A 13635-nucleotide genomic window follows, 5' to 3' on the forward strand; every position below is an offset into this window, starting at 1 on the left:
TAGATCCAAGTAATGAATTGTCCATTATTATGAGTATACAAATATATTTACGCGTTTTAATGATAAAACATTAAATTTTTAACTATATAATTTTCCACTAAAATAAACCAATCACAAGATGCTTGTAAATATGCCAATCAATAATAATGTAAGTTATGAAATATTGTTTCATGGTTTTACGGTCGGGCAAACAAAGTTAGTTATAGAGCAGATTTTTTACTCAAAAAAATCATTTATTATTCAATAACTTGATGCAATATAAGTCCATTTCTGAAATTGAAATTTTCGTATTGAGTTTCCAGATGATCCATATATTTTTTGAAATTCAAGACAATATTACCATTTGAATTTTACGCACAATGTTTACAACGACCCCGTCCTATCACTATGTGCTTTCTTGGGATAACAGATTACAATTATTGGAATGCCTAACAACTGGATCTAATTATCTAAACTATCTACTTATCAGAAATTATAAAAAATCATTTCAGGGGAGGAGGGGATAATGCAAGTCAAATAATATATAACACTATTCTTACATAAATTTGTCAGCAACCAAAAGCAGAATTTCTTATTTGCCGTTTTTGTCCCGTCTCTGAATTCCTTGGTTATTTTTCATTCTTAACTGAAGTCACGAATCTAGTCAAAGACCTAACCTAACTTTTCAGAAACCATGCTTTATAATAATCTAAGATTTAATTTTTTGCACTTTTCCTCAAAGCAACTTGTTCAACGCTTATTTTTGTAAAAAAAATAATATGGAGGGCAGTCTTTTTTTATTCCTTGATATCAGGCTAGGTTTGGTTAAATTGGATACTGATTAAAACCGCAAGGTAAGTGCACCGCAGTTAGAGACCCCGCAATGCGCTATACCTTTTGAACCTAAAGTTTATTTTATTATATTTAGTGTTATTTTATATTTTAGTTAGTTTTAAATTTTAGTGTTATATTAATGCCTATTGGTGTTGTATTTGTAACATAGGAGCTTAGACCCTACTCTAACTATATGAACATTTTAAAGTATTTAATGTTTGTATATTTGTCTGGTATCTAAGTAAAACAGTGTACACATGATAATTTAAGATACAAAATTTTATGTTTAGTTTACGGACAATTTTTACAGTACTTGTTATATAATTGTTCAATGATAAAGTGCTCTTTCTTATAAATTCAAAATTGACTTTTAATAAATATTTTAAAGACTATATTATATATCGTGAACAAATGTGACACATAATAAAATATTTAGTTTATATTTATAATTGTGTATTTTCAGAATCAATGAAATTTTAAAATGGTTAAACTATTAAATTTTCTACTATTCTGTTTTCTTCTGGAACTTGGAAATGCTGGAAATTATCTTTTTTATCTTCCTTTATGGTAAGTTTAACTGTTTCTAATTAATTTATCAGACAAAACAAAGGTTTGGGGAAGGGATTTTAAAGTTAACACCCTGTTAGATTAAAAACTGTGAAATTGTTTTACTTTTAGAAATTTGTATCTTACCTTAGCATAGCAACTATATAATCGTTACAAGAAAGTCCATACGTTCATTTAAAACGGTTTTAACTTTCTTAACAACAATTTTTAACTTTATCATTATTCTATTCATCTGATTTTTGTAACAATGATTCCTAGAACAACAAGGCATCGACTTCTAAGCAAAGCATCTCAATGATATAGTCTAAATATGTTTTTATTGAAATATAATCTTATATTTAAACAATTTTGCATCAAGTTTATATACAATTTTTTCATACTTTTAAATTGATAATCTGTTTAAGTTTTGACACTATTCAAGTGCTGTTCTACCGCTTAATATAAAAACTTGTCTTCTTTAGATGTTGTAATTCTTGTTTTTCTTACAGTTAGGGAGTTGAATCCATTTTTATAGAAGCAGAAATATAATCTTTGATTATGGTTTGGACCCTCTAAAACTGTAATCTACCCTTCCACTTTCCCCTCTCTTGGTGAAGATATCTTCAACGCCGATACGATTTTTGAAATATAAGATTCCACTTTTGTCTCTCTTGTTGAAGATATCTTCACCAAGAGAGGCAAAAGTGGAATCTTAAATTTCAAAAATCGTATAGGCGTTGAAGATATCTTCACCAAGAGAGGGGAAAGTGGAATCTTACATTTTAAAAATCGTATCGGCGTTGAAGATATCTTCACCAAGAGAAGGGAAAGTAGAATCTTGCATTTCAAAAATCGTAGCGGCGTTGAAGATATCTTCACCAAGAGAGGGGAAAGTGGAAGGGTAGATTACAGTTTTAGAGGGTCCAAACCATAATCATAGATTATATTTCTGCTTCTATAAAAATGGATTCAACTCCCTAACTGTCTTATCTTGTTTGACGTTGTAATGAAATATAAACAAACTATTTTAATTTATATAGAATAACATTAACATTAATTTATACAGAAGGGTCAATCATTTAATCTTATACATACACTACTTTTTAAAAGCGAAGATTTTCTATAATTAGGGTCGGTGGGTCCGTCAGTTACAGTTAACTCTTTTCGTTAATTTAAACAGGTTAGAATTGTCCTATATATTTCGAACTTTGCATGCTGATTCCTGTAACAGTTAGGTATGACTTAGAAAGCGTCGCAAATCTATAATCGTTACCAGAAAGTCCGTACGTCCATTTTAAACATGCTGATTTTTTTACTTTTTTGACAACAAATTTTTGAATGTTAAAATTATCCTATTCATCTGATTTTTTAAATTCTGATTCAACAAGTTATAGTGTTATCAGCGAAGCATCTCTATAATCAAGTCCTAAAAACGGCAGTATGTCCTTAAACAGTAACATATATTTAATCAGTTTTGCAACAAATTTACTTAAATTTTGTATAGACAGACATATGCATTAATATTCAGTTTATTCAGTTCCTACACTCTACATGTATTAATGTTCGTTTGTCCTTCCATTTCAGAGCTTCGCTTTTATGGATGTTGTCATCCTTGTTTGTTTACTATGAACGTGCAAATCTTAGATTTTCGTAATTAATTTTTTTTCACTGACGAAAAAATGAGTTGTAAAGAATAAATCTTTAATACATTTATATTTTTAGTTCAAAAAGTATAAAGCTTGGTTTTATGCCAATGGCGAAGGAATTAGCTCAGCGCAACCACACTGTTTATATAGTGTCACCTATCAAAGGAAATAAACCAATAACCTTTTAAACCTTTATCAAATGGAAAAAAAGCCAAACTTTAAAAAAAAAGTATTGCCTAATTGTGAAAATAAGACAATGGCTATCAAACTAATGTGCATCCCCAATGATGATTCCCAAAATTACCTCTTCTGTAGAGTAAAATTAGTGGTTGAAACGTTTAAACACTCAACACAAAAGTGTTTTGCCAACCAATAAGAAAAAGTTATTATAAAACTTTGGGGACTAGTGTAATAAACAGCCAATTGTCCCCTTTCTCTCTGGTATGCTTCTCATCGATGTGCTAGTTTTCAACAATACTAGCGGCTTCGCCCCTAGCCTCTAGGGGCTTTGCCCCAAGAGGTAATTAATGAGAAAAAAAATTAAATACCTGGTGAGAATACCCCACTCCACCACTAATTTTAAATAATAGAAAAAAATTGGGGGGATTTTTTTTCATTTTTAAGGGGGTTTGGGGTGTCCCACTCCCCAAGAAAATAGCTTAAAACCACCACAGGACCAATAGGTATATACCCTAAAGAGTATAATCCGATCGGTTCAATAGTTACCGAGATCTTAAGGGACAGACGGACAGACAGACATACATCGTTCTACTTATTCTCCTTACAGAACTTCTGCAGGTTCTTATATCTATACTTTTTAAAACTTTCATTCTTGTATGTAAATTAAATAAAACTACAAGGTATTGGTTATTTTTATAGAAAAGAAACCAATTGCTAATATTATTGATGTCAACTTTGAAGGTTCAAAGTTTGATGAAATACAACAAGAAATATCAAGAACGCTTTTAAAAACAAATACAGGTACCTTACCCAAAAAATAGTTATAAACCTTTCCAGGGCCCATGAGATGCTTCACTATATAGGAGAACCATATTATTTTAGCGTTTTGCGAGAAACATCGGTAAAAACAGTCACAGATCATGTTACTATATACTGTAAATAAAAGGTTGTAATAATAGGTGTTAGATATTAATTTTATATTTTCGTATAGCATTCATCAATGAAGCTTATTTCTCCTAAATTATTAGTGCAGGTCCTTATTATTCCACTCGATACCAAACGTGATATATTTTTTTTAATTGTGCTGTATTATACTTTTCAGGATCGATTGCAGATGCACCTTTTTCAATCATGTTCGAGGAAAGTTTGAATTCAAATAGGTAAAATTTCTGGTAAATTAGACACTGAAATAAAGTTTTGCCCTTTAGTTTTCATAACATTAATTTTTCAGGCATGCACTTAAAACACCCGAGCTACAGAAAATATTATTTGATGAAAGCCTTAAAATTGACGTTGTAATGCCAATACCTGTTCTTGGCAACGAGATTGGGAGCTGGATTGCCCACAAGAAGAATGCCTCTTTGGTACATTTTGTTTCGGTGCCTTTTTTATTGCCTTATGTAGCAACTGCAGTTGGGAGTCCTATCAACCCCTCGTACATGCCAACGCCTTTTCTACCCATCGGTCAACAAATGAACTTTCTGGTAAGTTTAAGTAGCAAAGCTGCTCTAAAAGTGTTTGTTCCCAGCTCATACTAACAACGAAATTAATTCGGAATAAAAATCACAAAACCTATACATCATTTCAGCAGTCGTTGGGGTTAATTCATAGTAAAATTGGCGACCTTTTTATTTGCCCCCCAAATATTATTTAAGATTTATTTTGCTTGTTGGCGATACCTAATTCCTGGTTTATGCCTGTGACAGTCCGCCTGTCTTTCTGTCTTATCTGTCTATACGGAATGTATAAGACTTATTTAAAAGTACCGTTATTTAATCTTCTATGAAGCTATCCCTGCATTAGTAAGTAAGCAAATATACTATTTTAGGAAAGGTTAAAAAATGCCATGCTAACCTACGGGGCTTTATTTGGCAGAGAGTTTTATCTGCTTCCAAGAATTGCTTCGGTTATCACTGATGTATTTCCAAATGAGGCTGTGTCAGGTTTGAAAATCTGTAAAACAAAGTAGTACGATGTTTGTCTGTCACTCTGCCTGTCTGAAACTGTTGAACCGACAGGGTTGTTCTTCTCATGAAATATAGATGCTGGTCCTGAGGTGGTTTTAAATCATTTTTATGGGAGATGGGACACCATCACCCTCATACAAAAAGAAATAATCCAATCACATTGGTAAAAAAGTGTACATATTTGGTAAGTAAACTACCTTTCTTTTCATTTCATCCATATAAGAAGTTAAATATTTTAATATAAAGTCTTGCTTTTGGAAATTTTATCAATCTAAATTTTCGTCAAAAGTTAATAAAACATTAAACATATATCTCGTCTACTAGAAATTCCATGGATTTTGTGCCTGATTGAAGATCTAAAATAATAAATGTTCGAACATTTTAATTTCAAGAAGTGCTGAATTTTAATTTCCAAATGTGTACGCAGTTTCCGCGGTGTTTCCTCATCCTATCTCAATATTTACTACTAGTTAAAATGCTTCAAACTTCAAAAGAATTTTTTTTTTTGAAAATTAAAGTTTTGAATGTATAAATCGTTTATACGTTTAAAATTTTGATAGCTAGTAGTAAATATTGAGATAGGATGAGGAAACACCGTGGAAACTGCGTACACATTTGGAAATTAGAATTCAGCACATCAATTTCAAAGATAACAATGACAAATTAAATTATCCTTTTGTAAATTATACTGGTACCCAGAGTTTTATTGGTTAGTACCCAATGTTCCTCGTTGGGAATTTTCCTAAATTTTTCTTTTCTCAATATATATTTTATTGATTTATGAAAAGGAGATATAATTTCAAGAGTAGATGCGTTATAAAAGTCAATTAAGTCTAATTAAGCTTTCATACAAATGAATTGAATATCCTCTTTAGATTTCAGTGCCATGACACAGAATGTAGCTCTAGCTATTAATATGGGCAGTCCTTTTACTGGTGATGGCTTAAGACCTATTATGCCTAATGTTGTTAGAGGTAATTATCATCATGGACAGTAATATACCTACAAAACTATGAACAGCAATATTGAGTTCAGGGTAGGTCCATAGGGTTAGGGCACTTCAGGTATAGGTCCTGTATGGTTATGGATCCCGCAAGGATTGGTTATAAAGAAAAAATCTAAATCTATCATCTTTTTTAAACTATTAAAAAAATTATGAGGTAGGGGTTCTGTACCCTCTGGACACATTAAGGAATAGCACCGACCATTATAATTAAAAGTTTCTTTACTAAATCTACATTAATTGAGGTGGACTAATGAGCTGTAGGCCTGGCAATATCTTGGAAGGAGAACTCAAAGATTGGGTGGAGGGAGCTAAGGATGGAGTTGTCTATGTTTCTTTTGGTTCTGTTGTCAAAGCACATGAAATGCCTGAAGAAAGGTAGAAAATTGGATTAATAAAGTCATCTACTAAGGATTTTTTACTTTAATTTAATTAGAAAAAGAACTTAGGTAAAATTAAAATTGGTGTAACACGCATCTGATTCCAAAATCTTAATATTCAAGTTAAACTAAATAAAGATATCTGATAAAATTATGAAACTTATAGCTGACTTTTATTATGAAAATCATTGAATTAATCAAAAGTTGTGTCGTTATATGTCAACATAAGTATGTAGTTAAAATGTCATAAACTATCGATATGTCTATATAATTTCAGGTTAGTCAATTCGTCAATATAAACCCTTGAAATTGCATATAGAATCAGATAGAATGTCAAGAGTTTTAACAGATATAAAAAAGCAACCAAGCAATTATGAATAGGGATAGAAACAGGCTTTTTAAAACACTATTTGCATTTTAGAAATATTCTAAATCAATATAATATTATATTTTCCAGACGCAAATTAATGATTTCTGTATTGTCAAAGTTGAAACAACGCGTAGTCTGGAAATGGGAAAAGGTAAATTGTAAACATGATAATTGTCACGTAGCACCCAATGTGCCCAGAAAAAAAAAGGCAATATCCATTAAAGCGAAGCACTAAAATTAAACGGTATTACAAAGGAACATAAACACGATAAGAGCTAACTGTACGTACGGACAGACCTTAATTAAAGAAAAGCTTATTTTCTAAGAAGTAGAATGTAGTTGCCGCAGTAAAAAATAATCAAAGTCCTTTTGCGTGTAGCATAGTCCGAGAAGCTTTTACATTTTTTTCGTCATATTTTTCGTTTTAATTTTTTTATACAAAAATACTGAAAATGAATTGTAACTTTACAAAATAGAACTATTTGATTAGTATCAACCGTTATCTTTTTATCATAATATTATTCTAGGAAATGCCTGATCTGCCTGCAAATATTAAGGTCTTTTCTTGGCTCCCACAGGTCATTTTTTTACATTATTTAAAATTCTTCATCTGAAAAAGTATCTAAATTTTCAACTATTATTATGATCTACATAACTTTTATTCTGCAATAAATTTTTAACAAAAATGTTTTTTTTAGCTGGATTTGTTGGCCCATCCAAATGTGAAGTTGTTTGTGACTCATGGAGGTGCGGGAAGTGTACAGGTATACTAAATATCACAAGACAAGGGAGGTAAAACGTGAAAAATTAGCCAATGTGGAGGAAAAATTTACTAAGCCGGATTGGTAGGAGGCTTACATCTGATTCGTTACAGGTCTGATTTATAGTTATGCGATTTAAAATGGAAATATATACAATAGTGGCTCTAGTTTAGCCTCAAGGGAATATCTAGTGAGGATAGAGGGGAGGAGAGGGTTGATAACCAGGTTCTTTCCCTCAAATTGATTCTTTTCGATCCTTGAATCTCCCTCCCCCTTTCCACTCCTAATTATTTTTGAGGTACGTAAAGAAAAAGCACACTCCCTTATTTCTGTGCCTGACTTGGGACATTGAAAGGGTTTACCGCCTTTATCTAATCTAAACTGATATTGTAAAACATTTTCAGGAAACAATTTGCTACAAGACACCCATTGTTGGAATTCCAATTGCAGGGTAAGCTTATCTGATTAATAACATATATGTAACTTTTGTATTTAGTCATAAAATAACAAGGATGACAACATCCATAAAAGCGAAGCTCTGGAATGGAAGGACAAACGAACATTAACTTTTGTAGAATGTTAGAACTGATTAAGGAAGACGAAAGTCCCTCAAAAAATCATCATGTTACGTCATAAAAACTAGGGAATATCCATCTCTTTTTTTAGTGGTTTTCTTTCCCACTCCTTCTCTCCTCATCCCTCATCAATTGAGGGACTTTCTTCGTCTTCTGAATAAGTAGAATATTAATGCATAAGTCTTAACAAAATTGTAACTAATTTTGGTGCAAGACTGCTTAAATAATTATATAATCAATTCCTACATTATAAGGACTTGTTATAGAGATGCTTCGCTTATAACATTGTACCCTTTTGTAATAGGAATCAGTAATCCAAAAATCAGATGAAAAGGATGATTTAACATACAAAAATGTGTTGTCAAAAAAGTAAAAAAAATCAGCATCCGCAATAGACGTCCGGATTTTCTATCTTTCGTACTAAACTGTTATAGGAATCATCATGCAAAGTTTAAAATAGATAGAAAGATTCTAAATTACGAAAAGAGCTAACCGTTACGGACGGACGGACCTTAATTATAGAAAAACTTCGCTTTAAAAAAAACTATACTGGAAAATTTTATAGAATATTCTAGAAAAATCACGGAACCTCGAAATTTATCTCGCACTTTCTAGACTATTCCTTCCCGATCATAATTGGTATATAAAGGGAACACAAGAAAAAAATTTCAGTTACAGAAGATATAACAATTAAAACATTTAAAAGGGAAAACCAGAAAGAACTATTTTCAACAATATCCAGAAGACTCATTTTCAGCACACATCAATACTAAAGAAAAAAATCCGTCAAATCAGAATGGAGAAATGTTGTGGTGCCATGTGGAACGGCAAACCCTTGCCTATGGACGAAGTACTGAAGGGATGCCTCAACCCTTACTTCAATGAGATGAACAATGACAACGAGAATGATGTTGAGATCACCGCAGTTGCCAAGAAGAGCCTGAATATTAATGAAGATACAAAGAAGTCTGAAACAACAGAAATCAAATGTGAACGATGCATACCCAAAAATGGTTGATTTCTTGAAGAACCATCATAATAAGGAGACAACAATGTGTTTTGCTTAACTTTTAAGTTATTTATGATATAATATGATATGATAATTACTATTTCATATAATTTTGCATTTTATACATGTTGTTTAAACAATAAATGATATGTTTTTTCTTTAAAATCTTAGTTTCTTAATTGCATATTTTGTTTTAAAAAAACATCTAATTAAACACTAAATGAAATTGGTATTGGGATAAAAAATCTTTAAAATAACTACATTTTAGATGCAAATATAATTTGCTCAATAATTTTGCATTTTTTGCATGATCGGTTAGTTCATCAGTAATAATAGTTATTTATTGCTTCGAATTTTAGACAGCTTTCCGCGGATATTAAAATAAAAAATATAAGATTTAACCAGTTTTGTTAAGCCCTATTAGGCTATTAAAACGAAGGTAAACATAAGTTTTTAATGTGGCTCTGAACGGATCTAATCCAGCAGATAATAATCGGTTTCGAAGCCTTACTGGAAAAAGCATTATTGATTGTAACCATATATAATCTCTTTTATACATGAACCTATTTAGTACACTGTCATCCTAACTATAGAACTTTGCCTTAGTTCTATTAGTTTGTTCATTATGCATATATTAGATACTTGTCTAATAATTCAATCATTTCTCCAAAAAAGGTTTGCTACTAGTGAACATAATCATCCTATTCTATTTATTTAATTCAGAGATCAAATGAACAACCTGGCAGAGGCTAAGACTAAGCATCTAGGCATAATCTTGCCCTGGTACCAGGTCACTCAGGAAACCCTCCAGGATGCCATAACCACAGTCCTAGAGGATGCCAGCTACCTAGAGAGTGTGACAAGACTCCAGGAATTGATTCTGGATGCTCCTTTACATCCCCTGGATAATACTGTCTGGTGGTTGGAATATCTACTGAGGTAAAATGAATCATTCTTAAACATAAAAAATTACAAAGCTTTTCATTGTTTTTAAACAACACTTTTCTAGAAGTACATTTCTTGTTGGTCTATATATAAAACTATATATCCCAGGAACATGTATGCTAGACCAATTACTCTAAATATATACATTTTTTAAAATTTTATTTTTCTAATAAAATATAAAGTTAATTTAGGGGCATTAAGATAGACGTAGAAATTTTTTTCTGAAGATATTGACAAGTATACAACTTAATTGGTCATGATCTGAAGGACATTTAAAGTCATATATGGAAAATGATAACTTCCTATGTGTGATCAGTTTCGGGGTATAATCCTCTTAAGATTTTGTTTTCAATTTTGAAAATCTTATACCCTCTCCCCCACAAATTAATAACCATGGCCGCAGCGCTGGGCCCTCTGGCCTGCATAGCCTCAGCACTCTGTTCACTAGCCTCTCTAGCCGCGGCCGCTTGGCCTCTAGCAATATAACATAACATAACCTAAGTGTAAAAATACTGTAGATTTTTTTCAACTTCCAATAAAACCACACTCGATGACTCACTTTATTCGTCTATCTGTTATTTGTGTTGTTTTAATAGTAAAATCTTTTAAATCGTCAGATTAGCTACTTATGTACATATGTTTTCATCCTTGTTATTTATAGGCACCCGCACAACTCTGCCATGAGAAGTCCGACCAAGGATCTCTACTGGTTTCAATACCTTTTACTAGGTAATTATAAATCATTAAATTGTATCGTGATGTTTGTCTATCTGTTTATACCGAAGGATATCGCGAACCCCTGAACCGATATGGTTCTCTTTTTATAGTCAAGCCTCTTATAGGTTTATAACTATTTCTGGAAAGGATACAATAGAAATCGGCCCTAGATAAAAAATTACTCACCCCAACAAGTTTTACTTGTTCTTTTAAGATCAAAATAAAAAGTGAGGGTCATTAATGTAAAATTTGCATCAGCTAAACAAAGTTGTTCTCAAATAAAACATTCTAATGGAGTTTAGGTAGTAACTAAGCCATTATTTTCTTGAATTTTTGACGGAACGAGAATATTGAACATGTTTTTCTTTGTAGATTTTTTCAATTTATCCAAATCAATATTTAGATGTGATTGGATTCATTCTGCTAGCCTTGTATATTGCTTACAGAATTATCAGAGCCATTCTTTCACTCATTTGTGTTGTATGCTGTAGAAAATCAAAACAGAAGACTCAATAGACCCATTCTTATTTATTTTATTTTTGTATAATGATTATTATTTTAGACTTAATAAATCTTAGAACTTAATATATTTTCGATTTATTCGTAGATTGTATTGCTATGTGATGCAAATTAAAATTGGCATTTTATAAATAGATCTTAAACTAAGAAAAATTTGTAAAGATATCTTTTATTTAAATAAAATTCATAATTTTATAATCATACATAAAAATACTTATTATATAAAATTTAACTTAGTGATGATAAAAGTACTAGAACTGGAGGATTGTTTAATTTCTATTATAGTTTGGTCTTCTAGTAACAATTTGATTACCCAGACCAGGATTATAACCTCCATTATTCACAGAATTTCCCTGGCTTCCAAATCCAGGATTGAATCCCCAGCCTCCATTCTGTCCATACCCACTGTTGCCACCTCCATTATTTGAATTTCCATTGGAGTCAGAGTTGGCAGTTCCTGGGTTAAAGCCCCAACCTCCATTTTGGTCATTTCCACTGAAGGCCCCATTGTAACCTCCATTATTGTAGCCGCTGCCTCCATTATTGCCTGAATTATATCCACCATTGTTGAATCCGCTGCCTCCATTATTGTATCCACTGCCTCCATTGTTGTAACCACTACCTCCATTGTTATAGCCGCTGCCTCCATTGTTATAGCCGCTGCCTCCATTATTATAGCCGCTGCCAAGACCATAACCAGCATTGACAGTTGACTCGTAGCCTTGAGGAGCAGCTAAGAAGCCGCTGATGAGACAGGTAGCCGCTAAAATAAGACTGAAGGATCTCATTTTGATATGTTTTTTTTATAATTTTGTTGATTAAAGCAACTTTTCTTACTGATGCCTTTTACTTTAAAATCAAAGCTTTTATACAAAATTATTGGGAATTCTTTAAAAATGTATGAAGTATGCAACTTAAAATGATTGGGATTTTTAGGATCAAAGTCTAAATTATGGGTATTTCTTAAAGTTCATGTGTTTGAATTATTATATGTACTCATGCTATATTAGTATATATATGTACAGTATGAATTCATATTCTGTACACATACGCATTATATTGAGTATTGATTGACTAAATCTGCGTTGATGTTTGGGATTTTTGTCTAATTATGATCTGTTTATTTGTATTAAATTCTTTTTCTGGAATTTTAAAATATGTATGTTGTTAATATGAACATAATGTTAAGATCTCCTTTAAGATCTCGGTAACTACTAACCCGATTGGATTCTACTCTTCAGGGAATATACTTACTGGTTCTTTGGTGGTTTTTGGCTATTTTCTTGGGGGGTGGGAGCGAAGCCGCTAGTAACTAACAAACTAACTAAAGTTCTCCATTTTAGGGAAGATTCGGATATGCCCTAGTAGGATTTTAGGCTATTTTTACAATCTCCAGATATGGAGCTCTAAATTCTAGGGGCGTAGAACTAGTAAGTATCTACATTAGTAATCAAGATTTTCTATAATTAGAGTCCAAAGGCCTAGTATTTTTTTCTAAGCTCACGGCTATACGATTTTTTCACACTTATTTAGGTTAAACAATCTCTTCAGGAGTGTTAGGGTGGCTCGATTTTAAATCTAATTAAGAACTTCGATCATCTTATGATTGTAAGAATATTTCATTACTATTTTTTCCATCTTTTGATAGTAGGACTAATAGATAATCTTGGAAATTCCATCACTGAATTAGTGGACCGAAAATCGAATATTATCCCTTAATAAATAAAATGACTGATAAAACATCTTGGATATTGCATCTATATAATAGTGGACGGAAAAATCTTATTCAATCTCTTTATAGAAATACTCATAAAAATTGGAAATACATCTCTTTTTTAGTAAAAAGAATAATGTATTCTATCTCTTTTTAGGACTAGCAAAAATCTTGGATATTGCATCTCTACATTAGAGGACGGAAATTCTTGTTATATGATGACCTCAAGGGGGCTTCTTAAATTGTCTTGTAAGACGTCCATTCGCCTGATAGACAACCAACCCTTTAATTGCACGAGCTTTAACTGGAAGGCCTATTGTGCATGTTAATGAGTTGCGACTGTTAATTTGCCAAGGTATTCCCCCTATTATTACTTCTTATGGCACACACCGGATGTAGGGTTTTTAATAATTCTACTCTCTAATAAACCATAGGATCATGAATAGATCAGCTGAAGATAGGGATAAAATTTCCTATTACAAAAAAAATG

At 31.8% G+C, this 13635-nt stretch overlaps 1 protein-coding gene across 1 annotated transcript; it reads left to right on the forward strand.

Annotated features, from left to right (window-relative positions):
* The first annotated feature begins 1274 nt into the window (after nt 1–1274).
* LOC145313665 (UDP-glucosyltransferase 2-like) lies at nt 1275–11892 on the forward strand. The gene is made up of 15 exons (XM_080153179.1): nt 1275–1380; nt 3082–3168; nt 3883–3986; nt 4288–4345; nt 4417–4669; nt 5014–5128; nt 6028–6126; nt 6401–6533; nt 6993–7056; nt 7433–7483; nt 7604–7669; nt 8071–8117; nt 9974–10189; nt 10857–10924; nt 11316–11892. Exons 1-15 carry the CDS (start codon nt 1295–1297, stop codon nt 11426–11428), a joined length of 1560 nt encoding a protein of 519 aa, XP_080009305.1. The 5' UTR covers nt 1275–1294; the 3' UTR covers nt 11429–11892.
* The last annotated feature ends 1743 nt before the right edge of the window (nt 11893–13635 follow it).

Source organism: Acartia tonsa, chromosome 3, assembly GCF_053477335.1.
Source record: "Acartia tonsa isolate MP-2025a chromosome 3, ASM5347733v1, whole genome shotgun sequence".
Taxonomy (NCBI): Eukaryota; Metazoa; Arthropoda; class Copepoda; order Calanoida; family Acartiidae; genus Acartia; species Acartia tonsa.